We start from the raw sequence: 22593 nt of genomic DNA on the forward strand, positions 1-22593 counted from the left end.
TCCTGACCTCAGATGATCCACCCTCCTCGACCTCCCAACGTGCTAGGATTACAGGTGTGAACCACCATACCCAGCCTACATTATGGTATTTTCAAATGTGGTTAGCCTTTTTAAGAAGCTGAGATTCTCTTCTTCTATCTTTCTTGTTTTGTTTATCTTGGCAGAACTTTCTATATTGCCTGTAGACTGATTTGCAAAGATCCCTTATAATTTGAAATATTCTGGTCTTTTGACTGCTTTATGAGCTTCACCTAACCTGCTTGTGTACTATATAGACTTACTTTGATCTTTTTTCTCTACCTCTGTTTTTCACTTTACCATTATATGGATTATGAAGCTTCACCTCATTAAAACCAGCTTTTTGACTGACTATTGCTGGTGCCTACTGTGGGAAATCCTACATGGAGTAGGCATCTAGAGCTAACTCCTAGAGAGTTATATCAGTAAAGGCTTGGATTTCTGGGGTTGTATTGCTTGTGTCTGTTAGTAATTAGATTCAATTTTCCATTGAGGGGTAGGAGATCACATGCAGGTTCTGCTCGGCTACGTACCGGTGTTCTCTTTGGAGATAACCTTGCTTATTTGTAAATTCCTTTATGATCTTGACAGAAAACAGTCTATTTCCCTGCAAAATTCAAAAACGAAATAGTTAATTTTTCAGGACAGGTGTTTACTGTTTTTTTTTTTTTTTCTCTTTCTCCTTTCTCCCTTTTCCATCTTTTAAAACAATTCCTGGACTAATTGGTCTCCAGGGTGATGTGTGGATCTGCATGGAGCTTATGGATACATCACTAGATAAATTCTACAAACAAGTTATTGATAAAGGCCAGACAATTCCAGAGGACATCTTAGGGAAAATAGCAGTTTCTGTGAGTACATTATGAGCCTTACTGCAAGGATAATGTGAGAAATAAAGTTCCTACGTGTCTTTATACTTCAGTAGAAAGAAATACTACCTGGACCACAGCTACTATTTGTACATGTCTGTTGAAGTTCATTGGTGGATGGATAAACACATGCGTTCCTTTCCAAGCACTGTGTAGAAGATTCTAGCACTGCTTTGGTTTGGCAGACTCTTAAGTTAAATGACTGTAAGCGGTGCATTAATCAACTAGGACCACATTCCTGGTGTATATATTCTGACATTAGTTTATTCTGATTTTCATTTATGGATTTTTAAAGTGTTCTCTTAAGACTAGTAGGCATAGAAGGAAGCAGAGGAAAATAAATAGAAAGAAGGTCTGCTACCTTCATGGCTCTTCAGGCGCAGGAGGGTGGAGAGAAAAAGAATGAGGGCAAGTGAACAAGACAGATGAGGGAGACATCCTCTCTGATATAAGATATAGTCCTCTCTGGTGGATGGAGTCCAATTTGTGTAACTTCCTGTGTATTTTCCTAGATAGGACCACCACTATTTAAGAAAATATCTTACCAGTAACCTAAAGCCAAGGAAAATAAACCTTGATATACTTAACTTTCAATTTCTTTCCAGGGATGTGATAAATAAATCTATCTTGTGTTTCTCTTGCAGATTGTAAAAGCATTAGAACATTTACACAGTAAGCTGTCTGTCATTCATAGAGGTAAGCATCCATGAGCTGCCTTGGCTGTTCCTTTGATAAAGTTCATTTCTTCCACCTGGAGTCCCTCCCTGCCCCAACCCCCATGGATGGAAGTAGAATTGACTTCCATCTAAGGCAAGAGAACTATGGGGCTTTCCTTTGTGATTGGATAGCAAACAATGTAAGCAGTATTCCTTATTGTGGCTGAGGACATAAGAAGAAGACATGATCTTTATTTTATACACAAATTGACTATAAACTCTTGTTAGCAAGCAGAGCTGTGGGAGTACCTCTTTGGAAATTTTAGAGAACATGATAAAAATTGATCTTGTATTGGCCATCGCATGAGAGCTCGTTGGAAAAGAATAATGGGTCTCAAGACCAAATAAATTGGAATATGCATTTAACAAGATATCCAGGTGATTCTTGTGCACATTAAAGTGTAAAAAACTCTGGTATAAAGCGGAGCCCTTTCGGACAACGGTAGGCGGGATAAAATGATTTATCTCTTTCTCCTTCCTTTTATTCCTTCTTATTGGCCTGTTATTTCTTCAGTTGTCCATTCATCCACATATTCATTTATTCATCTTTTATCCACCCATTCATACATTTATTCATTTTTTAAAATAACTTTTAAAATGTAATAGAGGCCCTGAGAAGTATCTGAGAAGAAAATATATTCTTATTAAATTATACATCAGGATTTTTACAGGGAAGTAATATTTAAAAAAACGCCACCTTAGAAATATGAAAGTAGCAAGCCAGGTGCCATGACTCATGCCTGTAATCCCGGGATTTTGGGAGACCAAGGTGGGTGGATCACCTGAGGTTAGGAGTTTGAGACCAGCTTGGTCAACATGGCAAATTCCTGTATCTACCGAAAATACAAAAATTAGTCGGGTGTAGTGGTGGGTGCCTGTAATTCCAGCTACTTGGGAGGCTGAGGCACGAGAATTGCTTGAACCTGAGGCACTCCAGCCTGGGTGACAAAGTGAGACTCCATGTCAAAAAAAAAAAAAAATCAAGTACCAAATATAGAAGTAATATAGATAATGTGAAATAAGTAAGTGCTATCACTTAGTGATTGTAGTCAGTGAAATTTCTAGGAAGTGATACCCTCAACCATGTCTTTGGGAAAAAGAATGAAATGTGTTGGTAAGTAACAGGACATTGTGGTTTGGGTAATTCTTAAACTCTCTAAGCTTGGAAATAATGTAAAATGCCTTGCACAGTGTGCCTATTATTATTGGTTGTTATTAAAAATTGGAAAAATAGGATGAAGGAAGATGAGGAGAAGAAAATGGGAAGGAATACAGATAGGAAAAAGATTGTTGATTATTCACAACTTTGAAATTAACATGAAGGGTTATTTCACAGTTATTAAATATGTAACTCATATTAGAGAATATATGTAAGGTATAAAAATAATAAAATGAAATTTGTGTATCTGTCAGCTTAAAGGGAAAATTATAAAGGATAATTTTAAAGCTTTTGTAATAACCTTTAACTTCTAATTTTATGGGCTTTGTGAAAAGTATCACAGAGGGAAAAATTTAACTGTAATTTCAAATTTATTGTCCAGAGATAATCATAGTCTCATTTTTGGGGCATTTGGGCAGGTGGGTTAAACCTTTCTAGTTGAAAGAATTCATTTAAAATCTGGTTTGTAATGCTGCTTGTTCAGTAACCTGCCCTTTGGTCTAGAATACCTGGGTTTCTGATGCTTTACATTTTTAATCTTTGACACATTACTTACAGATGCTTTGGGCCAGGCTTGGTGGCTCACACCTGTAATCACAGCCCTTTGGGAGGTGGGGTGGGAGGATTACTTGAGGCCAGGAGTTTGACACCAGCCTGGTCAACACAGAAACATCCTGTCTATCCAAAAAAAAAAAAAAAAAAAGCTGGAAATGATGGTGTACACCTGTAGTCCTAGCTACTCAGGAGACTGAGGCAGATTAGGATGATTTGAGCCCAGGAGTTTGAGATTGCAGTGAGCTATGCTCACACCACTGCATGTCACTTGAGTGATAAAGCAAGACCTTATCTTGAAGAAAAAAACCAAACCAACCAAAAACAAAAGCAAAAAAAGGTTTTTTTGGTCATATTTGGTTTATCATTGTGTCACAGTCTGCCTTTTTGTTCTTTGGTTTATTACTCCTACATTAAATATCAATAGATCATTTTGAATTGAGTATTTGATTCAGTAATAATTTTCTAGGCTCTTACTACAAGTATGAGGGCAATGAAGATCATAAAATAAGTGGAGAAAAAGTTCTTTGTATTGAGAAATTCATGGTTCTACAAGGAATGAACAAAACATGCAATAGAAAATCAGGTTGAAAGCAATAAGCAGTTTATAACTACGAGTCAGAGATGGCAGTTACTTCTGTGTTGGACAACTTGCTGAAAGGAAGATGAAAGACAAATGGAGTTTTTAAGCCCTCTGGTGGTAGAGAAATGAATCTTGAAAGCAGGCTGGAATGATGGGATCCTGGTTGTTTTTGCTTTCAGACGTCAAGCCTTCTAACGTACTCATTAATGCTCTTGGTCAAGTGAAGATGTGCGATTTTGGAATCAGTGGCTACTTGGTGGACTCTGTAGCTAAAACAATTGATGCAGGTTGCAAGCCATACATGGCCGTAAGTACCTCAGCTAGGTGACATCTGGTCATGTCACTACTGACAAATCATGCTGGGAAATAAGCGATGGATGGCCACAGAGGAAAAATGGAAATGTGCCTAAGACTCCAGAAGTAATCTACCTCTTAGTTTTTCTTATACATTTCCTGTCTGAAATCTTGTCACCTGCTTCATATATCGTCTTAGTTTGTTCAGGCTGCTATAGCAAAATAATGTAAACCAGGCAGCCTATAAACAACAGAAATTTATTTCTCACCGCTTTGGAAGCTAGGAAATCCCAGAGCAAGGCACCAGAAGATTTGGTGTCTGATGAGGGCTCACTTTTCTCAGTATTATACATAGCAACTTCCTGCTTAGTCCTCACATGGTGAAAGGGGTGAAGGATCTCTCTAGGGCGTCTTTTATAAGGACACCAATCCTGTTCTTTAGTGTTCCACCTTCATGACTTAATCACCTCCCAAAGGCCCTGCCTTCTGATACCATCACAGGCGCGATTAGGTTTTAGCATGTGGATTTTGGTGGGGCACAAACATTCAGACCATAGTTATTTATGTGTTACTTTGAAAAAATCAAGTGAAAGAGATATGTTATTTGAAAAAATATATACACAATACATATAGCCTGCACAGTTTTCCAGACTGTGTTACAGGGGCGTATTAACTTGTTTGTTGAGGACAAAATGATAAGTAGAACTTAAAGTACCCAAGCAAGGCAGTGAGGTTAGTCATGAGAGGACCTCACAGCTATGAAGATTCACTGCCATTAGCAGAGACCTGGTAATCCCCTTTAACTAAAGGAACGAACACTATATTCTATCTGGAAATAGACTTGTGCTTTTATTTGAAAAGCTTCCTGTCTGTGTTAGCTAAAAATTGCTCAGGTCTATTAGCATGGAACAGTAGCCCATTGACTCTTGTTTTACTGAGTTCTGGACTATTAATGTTTTTAGCAAGGATAATTCTAGATGGTCAAAGTAGCTTTATAACATATGCCCTATTTCTTCTTAAGGCAAATTTGAAATTTGTTATGAAGGGAACTTGATCCATTACTGTGTCCAAGAAAAGACAAACACAGAAGAAGGGAAACCCCATGGAGACATTGATATTTATTGTAGTTAACTGGGTCTTTTTGGCCTGGGAGGCATGTTAACAGCTTACAGCAACTTACTTGGCAGCTGATGCTACCCCCATCCCCAGAGACTATTGAACTAAGAATGTTATCTCAATTGCTTCCTAGTTTCTCAGTTGTGTGTCTCCTTTCCAGCCTGAAAGAATAAACCCAGAGCTCAACCAGAAGGGATACAGTGTGAAGTCTGACATTTGGAGTCTGGGCATCACGATGGTAGTGTATGCCAATCATCATGAACTATGAGGCTGTGGGCATGAAACTTGAATGAGGTAGACATTGGGGCCAAGAAACAAATGCCCTAAATGCTGGTTTGGGGCACCCTCTCCTGCTGAGATGGCAGGAGATTTTGAGTAATAATTGTTTGTAGTGTGGTATAGTAGAAATACTGATATGGGATTGGGGAAACCAGTTTTTCTTTTGATTTCACTTCTGACGAGCTATATGCCTTTTTGAATAATTGTTACAGTCACATAGACTATCTTCCTATCCTCATCTGTAAAATAAGAGGGTCTGACTAGATTCCTTGTTGTTTAAAATTAAATTATTCAAGCCAAGGCAAGAAGCTTAAGCTATGCAAAGAATGCTAATCCGCATGAACCCTGATAGGACTGTGATATCCAGGACATAGGGTATGCTTCCCAGGATATTTTTATTCGAGAAGTAGAAGTAAAAGTCTGATGAGGTCGGTTTATTAGTTCATTTTCACACTGATGATAAGTGCATACTCAAAACTGGGTAATTTAAAAGAAAAAGAGGTTTAATGGACTCACAGTTCCATGAGGCTGTGGAGGTCTCATAATCATGGTGGAAGGTGAAAGGTATATCTTACATAGCGGCAGACGAGAGAGAATGAGACAGCCAAGCGAAAAGGGAAACACCTCATAAAACCATCAGATCTTGTGAGACTTTTTCACTACCATGAGAACCACAGAACAGTATGGGGGAAACTGCCCCTCATGATTCAATTATCTCCTACTGGGTCCCTCCCACAACATGTAGGAATTATGGGAGGTAAAATTTAAGATGAGATTTGCGTGGGGACACAGCCAAACCATATCAGTCAGGTATATCCTCAATATATGATAACAATAGGATTATTTCCTTAGACACAGCCCTAAAGTTATTGATTTATTCAGATCTTATTCATAACTTTGGTGATCCTAAATTTTATAACTTTGGTGGTCATACATTTTCAGTGTATCACCAAGGTCTGGAATTATCCACTGTGGTGCTGGCTCCTCCCCAGGCACAGCAGCTGAATAAATCCCGTGAGTTATTTCTCCTGCCTGCCCAGAAAACACATGATCCTGTAATGCAAAGTGGCCTTTTCTCAAGTCCAAAAAGAGATCAGTCACTTGGTCCTAGGTTGCTTTCTTTCCCTTGTCATTTCACCAAGGCTCCTGCAGGTGGCAGTAGATGCTCAGCTCTGGAAAGGTCTTAGGCTGGGAATTACTTTTCAGACCAAACATTTGAAGTCCTGGTAGCTTTACATCCTGAAGTTTAATACTGTTGGCTTGCAATTTTTATGAAGTAGCCCAGTGAGTTTTATTGAGGGGTCTGGTTTTAGATAGGCTTAAGTGGCTGTGTCTAGCAAGTAATATTAAAAAATCCCTAGGACTAGCAATTTGGGGAAAATTGCTAAAGAACAGATTATTAGTTTATTCTCTGCCCCCTCCCCCAACTTATACTTGAATTTTGCTTTGTGCTTCCCTCTGGCTATCCACAAATGAAACACGGGTGATTCCCTAAAGCAGCCCAGTTGAAACCGATGTCTCCTTGTTTCCTCTCTCCTCCAGATTGAATTGGCCATCCTTCGGTTTCCCTATGATTCATGGGGAACTCCATTTCAGCAGCTCAAACAGGTGGTAGAGGAGCCATCGCCACAACTCCCAGCAGACAAGTTCTCTGCAGAGTTTGTTGACTTTACCTCACAGTGGTAAGAGAGTCTCACCTCCCAAGTGTCAGTGCAAAAGAAGAAGAGTTTTCATGAATTTCTTCCATCGGGGTTGAACCATCATGCATACATTCATTCTGAAAGCACTGTGGAGTATACCTTCTCTGCTGGAGAAGGAAAGATGACCATATCACACTTGCTGCCCTCACTGAGCCCGAAGTCAAGTAGGGAAGTCTCATAAATGAATAATTATAGCATAATGTGGCAAGTCCAGTGATGGAGATAGGGGCATAGGCAATTTAAAGAACTCAGAGGGAAGACCTCAGGATAGGCTTTTCTGGGGAAGATAAATCTGGAGCTGAGTCCATGAGAGGTATTTTCCAAGCAAAAGGGAAATAGGGAAGGAAAGATATTCCAAACAGAAGGAACATCATTCACAATGTCACAAAAGCAAGAAACTCCTTCATATGAGCTTTAAGCAATTTGATGTTGATGAGAGCACAAAGAGAAAGCTGGATGGGACCCACGACAGGTCTGGGGATAGAGAGTAGAGGCAAAGAATTACTTTAGGTGAGAAGATAGTGGGTAGTTTGAGTGTTTCTTAGGTCCCCAGAAGTCTTGTAGAAACTTGGCTGCTACTGAATACTTGCTAACTGTGGAGAAACGTGCTTACAAGGACATAATGGACAACGCTGGAGTTCTGGAAAGGGAATTCAAAGAAAGTTGGAATGAAAAGAAGGAGGGAGCCATATTCATGTGGTAAACTATATTTCCATGAAAACTGCCAGGGCAGTCAAGAAAAGTAACAGAGGAGAAAGTAAACTCTAGACAAGTCATTTCTGCCTGCATGGAGGTCATGATGCCTAGCATGACTTGGTATTAATGATCATTTGCAAGTGATGCTGGAAGCAGAATGCTGGAAGTGAAGCATACCACTAAGCCAGGTTAGAGTATGTGGCCATCAGGCAGAAGTAGACGAGAACTGGGAGGAAGGGAGCTCAGAGATAGTGGCAAGCCCCGCTGTGATCTTGGGAGGGGAGCAGTTCTGAGCACTTGCTGCTGGAGAAGGGCCTGGAGCCCTGAAGGCTGTTTGAGGTACTGAGGAAGGTGAAGGAACACCTTCCTCATCGTTTTCTTCCTTGGCCTCCATGCTTTTTAGAAGTATAGTGAGGCGGAGTGCAGTGGCTCACACCTGTAATCCCAGTACTTTGGGAGGCCGAGGTGGGTGGGTCACCTGAGGTCAGGAGTTCGAGACCAGCCTGGCCAACGTGGTGAAAACTCTATTAAAAATACAAAAATACAAAAAATTAGCCGGGTGTGGTGGTAGATGCCTGTAATCCTAGCTACTCAGGAGGCTGAGACAGGAGAATTGCTTGAACCCAGGAGTTGGAGGTTGCAGTGAGCTGAGATCTGCACTCCAGCCTGGGCAACAAGAACAAAACTTTGTCTAAAAAAAAAAAAATTGTTGCAAATACAGCATTCATCAGGAAACATGATGAAACAAAGCAATTGTCTGTTGCTTGTGAACCTAAGAGCTCTTGGACTCTTTGTTAGCTCAAGGCCCCTTCTCTTTCCTAGTACTTTACCCTAATGATATATGAGGCTGGCCTACAGTTGTTTTTGTTTTTGGCTGGATGACTAGAGAGGGGTTGGAGCCTCAAGCAGTAGTACAATATGTTGTTGGATGCCTCTTAAAATATGTATTCTCTAGGCTGCTGCTTATCTGTTTTCTTGAGGGAGTGTGCTGTATGTATTTGTACCTCTGCCAAGTTGAAATGGGTTCGTGATTTTTGCCTTCTGGATTCAAAAACTTGGTTTTGTTGTTGTTTATTTATTTATTGCCTTATCCTCAAATGTTTAAAGGTCACATCAAAAAAGGGATGAGAGCTTGGGTGTGGTGGCTCATGCCTGTAATTCTAGCACTTTGGGAGGCCAAAGCAGTTTGATCACTTGAGGTCAGGAGTTTGAGACCAGCCTGACCAATATAGTGAAAAGCCATCTCTACTGAAAATACAAAAATTAGCCAGGTGTAGTGGCACACGCCTTAGTCCCAGCTACTCTAGAGGCTGATGCAGGAGAATTGCTTGAACCCAGGAGGTAGAGGTTGCAGTGAGCTGAGATCACGCCATTGCACTCCAGCCTGGGTGTTAAGAGAGAGACACCATCTTAGAAAAAAAATGGTGTGAGGCACCTTGGGTAGTACAGAACAGTAGTTCTTAAGACAGGTGGTAATGAGGAATGATCTTATCTAGCTAAGTCTCTTCAGAAAATTATCCTCCCTATTACCTTTCTCCCACCTGTCCCCTTTTCCCAAGATTCTGAGTACTTTAGGAAATTTTGGTAAGAATAAGGCTGCTGTGAAAAGTTTGAGAAAACCGAGTCTCCCATTGTGAATCACCAGTTTAATCCAGTGGTTCTCAACTGTGGCTGCTCATTTATAAAACTCTAGTGAGCTTTCAAAGTCACTGTCCCCTAGGCCTCAGCCTCATAGACTTTGATTTAATTGGTATGGGGAGGGGCCAGGATACTAATTTTTAAAAAATGTTCTCAAGTGGTTCTTATGTACAACTGTGGTGATAACTCCGTGTTTAGACGTATGATCTATGGACCTCCTATCAGCTACTTTCTGTTCAGAGGCTTATTTTCTTCAATTTATTTTTTAAAATTATCCAATTGCTTTCTTTTTCTTTTACCAGTGTATTTTTTTCCCTTACTTAGATTTTTCCCCAAAGAATCAGAACACTGAAACTTTTTATAGATATTTTAAAAATGAACACCTTGAGAAATAAATGTTTTCTTTTTTTTTTTTTTTTTTTTTTTTGAGACGGAGTTTCGCTCTTGTTACCCAGGCTGGAGTGCAATGGTGCGATCTCGGCTCACCGCAACCTCCGCCTCCTGGGTTCAAGCAATTCTCCTGCCTCAGCCTCCTGAGTAGCTGGGATTACAGGCACGCGCCACCATGCCCAGCTAATGTTTTGTATTTTTAGTAGAGACGGGGTTTCACCTTGTTGACCAGGATGGTCTCGATCTCTCGACCTCGTGATTCACCCGCCTCGGCCTCTCAAAGTGCTGGGATTACAGGCTTGAGCCACCGCGCCCGGCCTGAGAAATAAATATTTTCTAATTTTAATGCAAACATGCATACGTGGAAGTTCCAGATACCTGCATCATTGCTCTTCATATAATGAGTGCCCTGTGCCTACTCTTTCCTTATAATATCCTTAGTGCCTTCATGGCCGCCTGCTAAGGTATCCCCTTCTCTTTCGTTTTCTCTTAATTTTAGTCCCAGCTACTACAGTTCACTAATTTAAAAGTTTTAGGCTGGGTTTGGTGGCTCATGCCTGCAATCCCAGCACTTTGGGAAGCTGAGGCAGGTGAATCATGAGGTCAGGAGTTCAAGACAACCCTGGCCAACATAGTGAAACTCCATCTTACTAAAAATATAAAAAATGAGCTGGGCATGGTGGCGGACACCTGTAATCCCAGCTAATTGGGAGGCTGATGCAGGAGAATCGCTTGAACCCAGGAGGCAGAGGTTGCAGTGAGCTGAGATCACACCATTGCACTCCAGCCTGGGAGACAAAGCAAGACTCTGTCTCAAAAAAAAAAAAAAAAAAAAAAAGAAAAAAAATATTTGAGCCATAGACATGTCCTAGCTTTCCCGAAACTGCTAATTCTATTAATGCTGTTTACTCAGTGTCATTTCGTTTCTACTCAAGTAAGTCAGTTTGTCTTACATCTCAGTTTATTAAAAAATAATACCCTGTTTCTATAAAAAAAAAAATACACAAATTAGCTGGGTGTCGTGGTGCATAGCTGGGGTCCCAGCTACTTGCAAGGCCAAGGTGGGAGGTTTGCTTGAGCTTGGAAGGCTGAGGCTTCAGTGAGCCATGATTGTGTCAATGAACTCCAGCCTAGGTGACAGAGCAAGACCCTGCCAAAATAAGGTAAAATTAAAATTAAATAAATAACATAGTGAAATATGAAAATACCTAGAAACAAAATCCAAGTCACTTTACCCTAGAAATTAAAAGATAAGTTTTCCTTCCTCAAAGTTTAAGTATTATAGTTCTGGTAGAATGCTATATTTAAGAATATCAATTGTCTAAAATAGTGAGTCATTTTGTTGGTATGGGAATTAAGAAATAGAAGGGAATCATTAATTCTGAATTTTATAAGCATTCTTATCCTCAGTTTGACTTTTTCAGCATGCAAGCTCTTCCATTTCAGATCTCAGGTCGATAATTTTTTGCCTGCCACAAACCACCAATATATTTTCTTTGATGTCCCTTAAGGACAAACATTATTTTTCAACTGGGTTGAAAAAGTCATCTCATACTCAAAAAGTAGCACTGATGTTCTTTTAGAGTTTATGACTGGCCTAGAACTTTATGGAGGCAGTTTTATTTTTTACACGTATATTAACATATGAGCATGTACTCATATTACATACCTCTGCTCATTAGCAATCTAGTGATTTTATTTGCTTACTGAAAGCTTTAGGTTTGATCTGGAGCATGGTGGAAAGAATGGAAAAGTGATTGTTACCAAAGAGTTAAACTCTTCTACCTCTTGATGAATAGAGAGATTTTGCCTGTGCGCGTAACTCCCCTTTGTCAGCTAGTCTTTTATTTTTCCGAGGAATAAAGCTGTATTATTGAGACATATATTCATTAAAGGACCCTTTTTTGTGATCTTTGTGTTTTTTATATTTTTATTACATAGACTGTGGTACTCCCAAACTTTTTAGAAAGCCCCAACTCTATGTTCTAAGCAAGGAAAGGGGACTACAGATTTTCAAGATAGATATATCTATGTTTTTATCTCCTACATCTGTCTTTGGGTAAATGTAGAAAAACAGCACACTGCCCACAGCCTACATAACTGTCAGAGTATTTGTGAACTTGTGTATCCTGCCTAAGCGTTTGATGTCATAATGCTGCTAGGTATCATGCACCTGCACCCAGGGAATCAACTTGGCTCGATGCCATCACCATGCTGCTAGGTACCATAATTCTGCATCCAAGGAATGAGCTTGATAGCCACTCTTTTCTGGACCATCAGTACTGATCACTGCTTGTTAGTTGACAGTAAATCACATAGTTTGTGGGGTGAAGTAGAAAAGATCTTTTTTTTTTTTTTTTTGAGACAGAGTTTCACTCTTGTTGCCCAGGTTAGGGTGCAATGGCACAATCTCAGCTCACTGCAACCTCCGCCTCCTGGATTCTTCTGCCTCAGCCTCCTGAGTAGCAGGGATTACGCAGGGATTACAGGCATGTGCTACTATACTTGGCTAATTTTGTATTTTTAGCAGAGACGGAGTTTCCCCATGTTGGTCAGGCTGGTCTCGAACTCCTGGCCTCAGGTGGTCTGCCTGCCTTGGCCTCCCAAAGTAGTGGTATTACAGGCATGAGCCACCACTCCTGGCTGGCCTATTATCCTCATACCCAAAGTTAGACCTAGAGTCTAGAGTTCCAGTTTTTGCATTTCTTTTGCAGTAATATCTGACCAATGCTATCTTGAAGGAGAAAGAAGAATTAATCATATAAATGTAAAGGAGAAAAGCAAACCCACAATGGTTTCTTACTAACACTTTTCTGTATTTATTTTGAGTTAGGACTATAGAATGAGTTTTTCTTCCTCTTTTTCCTATATATCTTTCTTATCATAGGAGTTTTAAGGAGTTCTTGGGTTGTGTTGTGTTGACCATGTCAGCCTTGTTTTGGGATTTATAATAGAGAAGTCTAATACAGAAGTCTCACATTCTAGTCCTCCAGAAGGGTTAACAAATGAGTTCTGAAAAGATTGGAATCTTAGCCGGTTTACACTTTTCATCATAAATTCTTCCTTATAGGTTCACAGAAGGGAGTCACTGGACATCAATTGCCAAATGCCCAAGTAGCTGGACTTCCTTTTTGCTTTTTTTCTTGGCCTATTTAAGAAGCTGTGGGGCCAACTGACCAGTCTGATGGCATATTGAAAGGTAGCAGAGGCCCACTCAAGCATCAATATTGTCTGACTCAGAGAAACTAGTATAAAACACAGACAGTCAAATACAGTCTTTTACTTGTAGGGCCGGGCGCGGTGGCTCAAGCCTGTAATTCCAGCACTTTGGGAGGCCGAGGCGGGTGTATCACGAGATCAAGAGATCGAGACCATCCTGGTCAACATGGTGAAACCCCGTCTCTACTAAAAATACAAAACATTAGCTGGGCATGGTGGCACGTGCCTGTAATCCCAGCTCCTCAGGAGGCTGATGCAGGAGAATTGCCTGAACCCAGGAGGCGGAGGTTGCCGTGAGCCGAGATGGCGCCATTGCACTCCAGCCTGGGTAACAAGAGCGAAACTCTGTCTCAAAAATAAAAAAAAAGTCTTTTACTTGTGTAGGAAGGACAGTAAAAAGAGGCACTAGATGTTTATTTAGCTTTTGACAAATGTATGCCTTGAAAGGAGCAATGTGTTTTTGTTCTGTGGATGCACCAAATAGCCCTTCTTGGAAATGATTGGGGGAATTCAAATAGGCAGAAATCCTCTGGTCAGCACAAACTTCAAGCTAGCAATTCTCAAGACAGCATGAAGCTGTTTTTTAGTGTCAGCTATGGTCAGAAGTGTGTGTTGTGGCATTTGGAAAAGGAATTAGGGCAGTTAGCTAATTGCACGCTTGAAAATGACAAGCCCCTTGAAAATTCAAAAGTCTGACTCCAATTCAAAAAGAAATTGGTGTAGCTTTGAACTCCAAAGTTGTTATTGTATACTGAATTTCAAGTACTTCCTATTAAACATGGAAAATTTGCTGTCCCGCCTAACCTTATCCTGAGTGTTTTGCTATTCTTAGCCCATGTTTTGAAGTGTTCTTGATTTAAAAGATGGAGAGAATGGGTTATATCAGTTATATTAATTTAATAAACAGCCTTGCTTTGCTGTGTAAGTATTTTCCATTTATATTCTGCAGTAGTGTTTGGGGGTAAATTGTGAGCTTTCTAATCAGGGGCTATGAGTCAAGGAACAGCCTGTTGGTTTCAGGAATCCTTAACACTTTATAATGGATCAACTAGGGTACTTTCCCCACATTTTCTTTATACACAGTTTAAAAAAATATGGAGCATTTTTTTTTTCTTTTTTGAAACAGGGTCTCACTCTGTTACCGAGGCTGAAGTGCAGTGGTGCAATCTCAGCCCACTGCAACTTCCACCTCCCAGGTTCAAGTGATTCTTGTGCCTCAGCCTTCCTAGTAGCTGGGATTACAGGCATGTGCCACCATGCTTGGCTGATTTTTGTATTTTTAGTAGAGTTGGGGTTTCACCATGTTGGTCAGGCTGGTCTCAAACTCCTGATCTCAAATGAGCTTAAGTGAGCCACCTGCCTTGGCCTCCCAAAGTGCTGAGATTATAGGCGTAAGCCACCACACCTGGCTGAGAAATTTTTATAAACTGTTTCAGACATGAAAAGATAAGATATCCTGACTCAAAATCAGTATTTTTAAAAACACAGTATTTAAAAAAATATAGCACTAAAAAATACAGTATTTTTAAAAATACAGCATTAAAACATATAGTATTTTAGAAAATGGAAATGTTTAAGGTATTCTCTCTGTTGGAAAGAGATAGACATTTTATCTTTTCTGCTAAATATAAAGTAAAAAATCAGCAAATTTTTACATTTGAGAAACAAGCTTTTCTTCCCGACATTACCTTGGTTCTGTTGTTGACCCATGAAAGCTAGTAACAGAGTAGGCCTGGGTCCTCAATGAGAATGTGCCAGATGCATGCAGAGCTTAAGGTCTAAATAGAGACACCCCAAATCAACCATTTGACTGTTAAGTGTGGTTTCAATGTTGTGCTTGTGCTTTTTGTTATTTACTTAGCATGTTACATTGTTCCAACGATAGAGGAGAATTTCTGATTTTTGATATGCTTTGAACAATAGTGGGAAATTCATGGCTTTTAGCCTGTTTGTTTTTTCACTAGGGTCTGTGTACAAGTCAGCAATGCTCCTGGGATCACAGTACTTCTTCCGTGTTTCTTTCTAGGTAAACTAGCTCTTGAACTTAGAAAGAAACACTTTTGCTTCCTGGAGCTGAGGGTGGGAGACGGTTGTGGTGAGAATGTGCTTAAAAACAGACAGACCAGCTGGAGATGCTTGTTTTAAGTGAAGGGAAGAGGAGCAACAAGGAGGGACCGCCTATTGCACATAGCGCAGCGTTTCTTAATCTCTGCACTAATGACATTTTGGGCAAATTTGTTCTTTTTTGTGGGGGATTGTCCAGTGCATTATAGAATGTTTAGCAACATCCCTGGCCTCTACCTATTAGGTGCCAGGAAGATCCTGCCACCAGATATAACAACCTCCAGTTGAGAACCACCATTGTAGACTCTCAGTATCTAGGTACATACAAAGCCATCAGTGGGAGTTCCAAGGACTCATTCATTTCACCCAGCACACATTCCCATGTCAATCTGACTTTGCCAGCTGTTAATTCCTCTTTCTAATGCGCTCTTATTTTTATCCTCAGTTGAGATGAAACTTTCTCTCATAGGTTGTCTGGTCACTGAGGTCACTAGGTCCTAGGTCTGCCCTCAGTTCCAGGTTGAAACATCTGTCCTCACCTCTACCTGTACCCTGTCTCAGGTTCCCTGGCTTCCACCCACAGCATTGCCTGGAATAAACTGGTAGGCTGCTTTCAAATTGTTTCAGTTCAAAAAAAATACCTTTTTAAAATTTTATTTCATTTTAAACCACAGTTTCTTGAAGGGTCTCAATGACTTCACTCTCTCATGGTTCTGTACCTTACCCCTGTCATGCTTAGCTTCTGAGGGTGAGGCAGAGCTCACGTCACACATACTAGGTCTCATTTGCTCAAAATGATCCGTTAGCTCAAATTCCAGAACCTAATAATCAGTTACATTTTGATTCCTCCAACTCCAGGCAAAATTCCTTTCCATTCTGATGCCAGGCAAAGTTCCTTTCCATTCACGTATGATTTTGTGGTCCACTGGGCACGGGAGTCTGTAGGTTGTGTTGCAAATCATAGTTTTCAAAATCATCTTTTTCTCCATTCTGTAACCTGGGATTCCACCTCCAAGTAAATTGTTGTTTTATTTTCTTCCTTTTTTTTTTTTTTTTGTTTTTCATTTTAAGGCCAGGGTTGGATAGAGGATAGGGATGGGCTGAGGATGGGGTGATGGGTTGGTCTCTTCATCTTACAGTTTTATTATTGTTAAATAAGTAACAGCATTTATTGCCTCCGGTATCAAATGTTATTAAATGTCTGTGTCAACAGAAAGCAGAATAACCAGAAGTCACTTGACAGTAGTGCATGACCATAAAGTATTTCTAACAAGAGTAATTGCTGTCACTGAGTGCACTCTCTCTTTTATCAGCTGTTGTAAACAAGTCTTATTACCTTTGTCATAAACAAGTAGTATTACCCTAGAAATATTATGGGGGACTGGGCACAGTGGCTCATGGCACAGTGGCTCACACCTGTAATCCCAGCTCTTTGGGAGGCTGAGGCAGGTGGAACACTTGAGCCTAGGAGTTTGAGACCAGCCTGCAACATGGTGAAACCCTATCTCTACAAAAATTAGTCAGGCATGGTGGCACATGTCTGTAATCCCAGCTACTCAGAAGGCTGAGGCAGGAAGATCACCTGAGCCTGTGGAGGTGGAGGCTGTAGTGAGCCGAGATTGCACTCCAGCCCCTGCACTCCAGCCTGGGGTAGAGAGCCAGACCCTGTCTCAGGGAAAAGAAAATAAATATTTGGGGTTTATTGCTTCTATCTCAGGCAGATTTGGTTAGGATTATATAAAAGCAAATTATACATTCATGAGAAACAGAAGCAAAGAGAACCGGGTACTTGACAGTGAAGAGGTAACAAACACAGTATAAAAAACAGCTGTCAATTTCTATGTGGAAATGGCATTAAAAGCTGCTTTGAAGGAAAGTAGATATTTCTGAAATATAATGGCTATAGATCAGAAAAATTTGTGTCATTAGTAAAGTGTTAAAAGGAAAGTGTGCATGCACACATACACACCCCTATTTTTCCCTTTAAGGTACAACCAGGATGATTTAAAACAATACATAAATGTAACAGAAGAGGAAAGTCAAGATAGGAGACCTGCGTTTTCAATACACTTTTAGAGCTGATTATGTTTAGTGTTTTATAAGTTCTGAAATCCTTGTCTAATGAAAAGACATGTGGCTTCTAGATTTTAATATGATTACTTTTTTTTCTTTAAGCTTAAAGAAGAATTCCAAAGAACGGCCTACATACCCAGAGCTAATGGTGAGTATTGTTAGCAATATAAACATGACTATACTAATAGCTATAAAAGGCAAAGTCACTAAGACCTAAATTATCACCACATAACCATATTCAAAGAGTTGGTTCATTGAGACATCAATGACAGGAATTGAACTCCAGGAAAGAGAGTTAAAGAGTTCATCCTACCTCCTTCTTTAAATAGAGTGGGACCTATCACTATTCTTAGCAGTTTTTTCCAGGCTGATGAACCTGTCATGATATAGAACAAATTATGCATATGAAATTTATATTTTTGAATTTAAAAGATACTAGGAGCCACATATTACTAAGATAAAATTAAGGAAAGCATGATTTAAGAGATTTCAATAATGAAAAAAACTTAAATTCTATCTGATCAATTTTTGATAAAATATCTGGGCTAAATTAGATGAACAACTTTTTGGTAGGTGGCTAGGGAGGAAAAACATTTTTTTCTTCTTGTTTTTACTTTGATGGAAAAAAGTAAGACAAAGTATTATTAGTTTGAATTATACTACCTCAGCATTCACAGTTTATCTCTTGCTGTATCTATATAAAGCAAGAGTGAAAGTAAGATCTCAGCATTGTTGTATTAAAATAACTTCTTTTAAATTGTGGTAACTATAGGTAGGGCACGATGGCTGCTCATACCTGTAATCCCAGCATCCTGGAAGGCCGAGGTAGGCAGGTTGTTTGAGCCCAGGAGTTGGAGACCAGCCTGGGCAACATGATGAAACCCCACCTCTACAAAGAGTACAAAAAATTAGCCAGACATGGTGGCATTTGCCTGTAACTCCAACTACTCAGGAGGCCAAGGTGAGAGGATCACTTGAGCCCAGGAAGTTAAGGCTGCAGTGAGCCATGATTGAGCCACTGAATTCCAGCCTGAGTGACAGAGTGAGACCCTGTCTCAAAGAAAAAAAAATTCTGGTAATTACAATTGTAAGCTAATTACTAATGATTCTAAGCTAAATGCAAATGGCAAGGACCTAAACATGGCAGTGCTTTGCTTTATCTCAGTATATGTCGAATGTAGGAAAAACACATTTTTTGGGGGGAGAAATATATAAAATTGAGACTATTTTTTAATTTGTGTTAACTCGTCCCTAGATTTGTTTCAGTTATCAAGGTTTTCATTTTAACAGGGGAAAGAAGAGTTATGTTCATGCAAAATTTCTAAGGCAATAAGACACTGACACCCTTTCTTACTGGAACGCAGTTACTCGACAGGCAGTAAATGCTCGCTCCTATCCTATCCCAGCCACAAGCACTGCTGTCTTGAAGACCAACTCAGGGCATGTCTTAGAAGCACAGATTTCTAGTGTCAAATGCTGTGGTGAGGTGGCTTAGATATGAGGAAGCACAGCTTGGGAATATCAAGTCAGGAAGAGAGTTATAGAAAGCTGATCAGGAAGATGCATGATAGTTATAGTCAAGCACATAGGTTTTCAGTTCTGTTGCTTAAGCTTTGTTTGACGATTGAACCGTTTTCCAACTGGATGAATTTGGAGACAAGCCATCTCCTGGGGCCTCCATTGGGTCCATTAAAAGGCAGCCCCTGGTGCTCAGCACTCCACCAGCTTTATTCAACTAAAACTGACAGTTAAAGAAGGAAATATGAGTAATGTTTGAGAAAATCCTAGCATACTACATGTTTAGGTTGAATATTTTCTCCCTGATTATTTTCTTAATAGCTAGTCAGAGGCTTTTTTGGTTCTGTCTACTCTTTTTTAATGTGCTTATGTACCTGCTAGGGCATTTTAAAATTAATTTCACATAAAGTACAATAGATATAGAGTTATTCTTGTAGGATACTATGGAGCCTGTAATCCTATTTTATTTATTTATTTTTAAATTTTTACTTTTTAGAGATAGAGTCTCATTATGTTGCCTAGGCTGGTCTCGAATTCCTGGGCTCAAACGATCCTCCTGTCTGGGTCTCCCATGCAGCTGGGACTACAAGTGTGCACCTGTATTCCTATTTTAAAGTTGCCTTGTTTTGTAACTAATTTCATATAAGAAGAACATTTTCTATTTATTTATGGCTGTTTAAAATACAGAACTTCTTTTTTCTTCTTCCAAGTGGTTTCTGATCAGAAATTTCACTGAAACATGCTTGAGAAAAAGAATACCTAATATACATGGGCAGCTAATGTCGAATTCTGTATTTGCAATATGCTATAACACTATGATATTTTATGGCCTACAGATATATTAATGTTATAAAATCATGTCGGTACCCCTTTTCTTCTTACAGCATTAGCCTTTGTGGTACTGGAAATGGACTTGCCTTTTAAGACTATAACTGTTCTCTGTTTTCCTGTGGAATTGAGGTTTTCAAATGGAAAACCTGAGTCCAAACTCCCTGACTTTAGCATTGGGAAAACTCTTGCTGAAAGGCTATTGTTTAGATTTTAGGAGTTGGTGAGGAAGTATGAAGGAAAAAAAAAATCCTTTTTTCCAGGTAAAGGACAGTTTAATTAAGGCCTTAACGTAGACATGTCCCTCTTATAGAAATCCCAAATGTTCCTCTCCCTAACTCGTATTGAAGGTTGTATATTCTTTAAGATTATCTCATTTGCTTGTACTCTCAAATGTCACTGGGGAGTATGACTCAGTAGAATTTGTTCCTCTAAAGTAGGTAGCAGCCAACTTTTTCTGTAAAGGGCTAAATAGTATTTTAGTCTTTGTAGGCCATACAGTTGCTGTTACAAAATGACTCAGTTCAGCAGCTGCAATGTGAAAATACCCATATCCAATGTGTTAAGAAAAACAAACCAAAACCAAACAAAAACAAACGGGGTGTGTGTGTCTGTATTCCAATAAAACTTTATTTAAAAATCAGGCAGTGGGCTGAATTTGGCCTCTGGGTCCGAGGTAGCTGATCCCTTTCCTAGATGATGATCACCAGAAATGCTAACCAGTTCATTCAAGTGTTTGCCCAGTGACGTGATTATGTTCTCCAGTTATCCTAGGAACTTCTAGATTGAATTGTATGTTAAACAAAGACGCCTGAGCCCTTTCAAAACTATAGTCTTAAGGGACAAGGTGCTGTGCATGGGACAGGGAGACCTGCTGGTGACTGCAGCTTGTCTGTCTAGTCCTGACAGTACATTCATGGATCTCCATGTATTCTTCAGACACAGCAGTGAGCCTAAACGGTGCAAAGTCCTCCCTTTTTTTCTCTCTGGCTCCTCTTTTGGGAAACCCAGCCTGGGACTATAGTCTGAATATTATTCATGGTCCCTCATTTGCCCATTTCCTGGTTGCTGCCCTTGCTAATCTAAATTCATTGCTTATAGAAGGGACTGGGTTCCCTCTTAACCTTTCATAGCCTCAAAACCCTCACAAGAAGGCAAGTCACACTTTCCATTAGTTATGCCTACCTGTTTTCTCCCTCCCCTGCTCTATGGCTCTCATAGCATTTTCTCAGCCTGGGAATAAATGGAAAGATGCCTGAGGATTTTTTTTTTTTTTTAATTAAAGACTTCAAGTCAGGTTATTTAATTCATTTGCAGACTCAGGCTATATCCACTGAGCTAATAGCCACTGGCAGAACAAAAGGCAAGGTGAGGCTGACAGGTGTTGGAAGCAGTCACTAAGATAATCTGAGGTTTGGCATGTCCTGTTTTGATAGTAAAAAACTTTTAAGTACATTTAAAGATTTCCAAATGTCAAGAGGATGTGGGAAAGCTAATAAGCATAATGGTAGAACCTTTGGTAATTGTACTGTGTATGTGGTTAGTAATCAGAAGTATGGCTGCTATTTAGTTTTTGAGGGAGCTCAGGAGAAACCACCTGGCACCCAGAGCCTCAGTTCATTTCATGAGTGTAAGGATCCGAGCCAGCACCCAACCTGTGTCCTCAGATGGGCAAAGGGAGAAAATCTCTTTTCCATTTTCTGAGTCATGATTCTTAATCATGACCAGATATCTTCTCTGAGGTTTTTATTTTCTTGTTCCTTTTTCATTTGCATTGTTTCCTAAAACTTCCATGGGTGGGAACTCAGTTTTCCACGGAGCTGACTCATCCAACCCTCTGCTGTCAGGTTTAAAACAAATATAATTAGAAAACCTACAGCTGGGCAACATAAAGGTTGTAAACTAAACTCCCTAAAGTTAGGGGAAACAGAGTGAGTCACCTACATGTCTGCTTGTAAAAATGCTTACATTTAGCTACTAAACTGGTCATTGAAAATAGTACTACCAGACAATCAAGGAAGTGAGCATGGGAGGTGAGGAGGGACATGTAGGACTAAGTTCTACCTGTAGGAATTGTTCTTTTTTGGGTAGGTTTGGTTGGTTCTATTTCCACTGTAAGAGCTGTGGATCATGACCTGATGGGTCTTTCTAAGTAGAGGAGGCAGGTTCCATTGTGACAGCTGGGCGTTTATTATAACAAAATTGAGCAATCTGGGGAGAATTGTTCTAGTGCAGAGAAGATGCCTTCCTGTTCAGAATTGTTTTGAAATGTGTGGCCTCTTGAATCACATATCCTGCCTGTTCCCCTAGCAAAGCACAAGACTTGAGTTTACTGGATCTGAGCTGTGTGGATAGAGACCCTTCCTTTCCCTTTTCAATCTTTAATCTCTGAGTTCAATCTTCGCTGCATATACCTAGAGTTTGGCAATCTACATTATTTTTCAGATGGATCAACTCTTCATCAGGAGAGACATAGGTATAACTCATGGCTTGGCAGATAGTTTTAACTGTTTCAGTCGAAACCCGTTCTCCAATGTCAAGGGCAGGGGCTACCTTCCTTCCACATTTACTGTTCAACAAAATTGCTTTCTCATTCTACCATCCTTTTCCTGAGAAATAAAAGTGTATACACCTATGAATTGTCTTATTCTCTTACTACTATGTCAGTCTAAAATGACTTTGTGAGGCCCAGGGCTATTTGTGAATCAGAGTTTTGGATGTTTTCTGTGAATCTTTGTATTTTGCTATAGATGGGACTTACATAGCATAATTATACCTTTTTTTTTTTTTTTTTTTTTTTTTTTTAAGAATAGACTATAGTGGAAACCTAGAGGTATCAAGATGGAAAAAGTGGCAACTAAGAGATAACATTAAAACGTTT

The 22593-nt window shown here is 39.7% G+C and overlaps 1 protein-coding gene across 3 annotated transcripts in view; it reads left to right on the forward strand.

The window, feature by feature from the left end:
- MAP2K6 (mitogen-activated protein kinase kinase 6) overlaps positions 1-22593 on the forward strand; it is a 143562-nt gene that overhangs the window by 109432 nt on the left and 11537 nt on the right. For all 3 annotated transcript variants that reach the window (XM_074388908.1, XM_003931786.4, XM_010342485.3), the window contains exons 6-11: positions 753-869; positions 1532-1583; positions 4077-4204; positions 5468-5545; positions 7129-7268; positions 17469-17514. In XM_074388908.1, coding sequence (XP_074245009.1) covers positions 753-869; positions 1532-1583; positions 4077-4204; positions 5468-5545; positions 7129-7268; positions 17469-17514 — 561 coding nt within the window. The remainder of the gene's footprint in view (positions 1-752; positions 870-1531; positions 1584-4076; positions 4205-5467; positions 5546-7128; positions 7269-17468; positions 17515-22593) is intronic.

Source organism: Saimiri boliviensis, chromosome 17, assembly GCF_048565385.1.
Source record: "Saimiri boliviensis isolate mSaiBol1 chromosome 17, mSaiBol1.pri, whole genome shotgun sequence".
NCBI lineage: Eukaryota > Metazoa > Chordata > Mammalia > Primates > Cebidae > Saimiri > Saimiri boliviensis.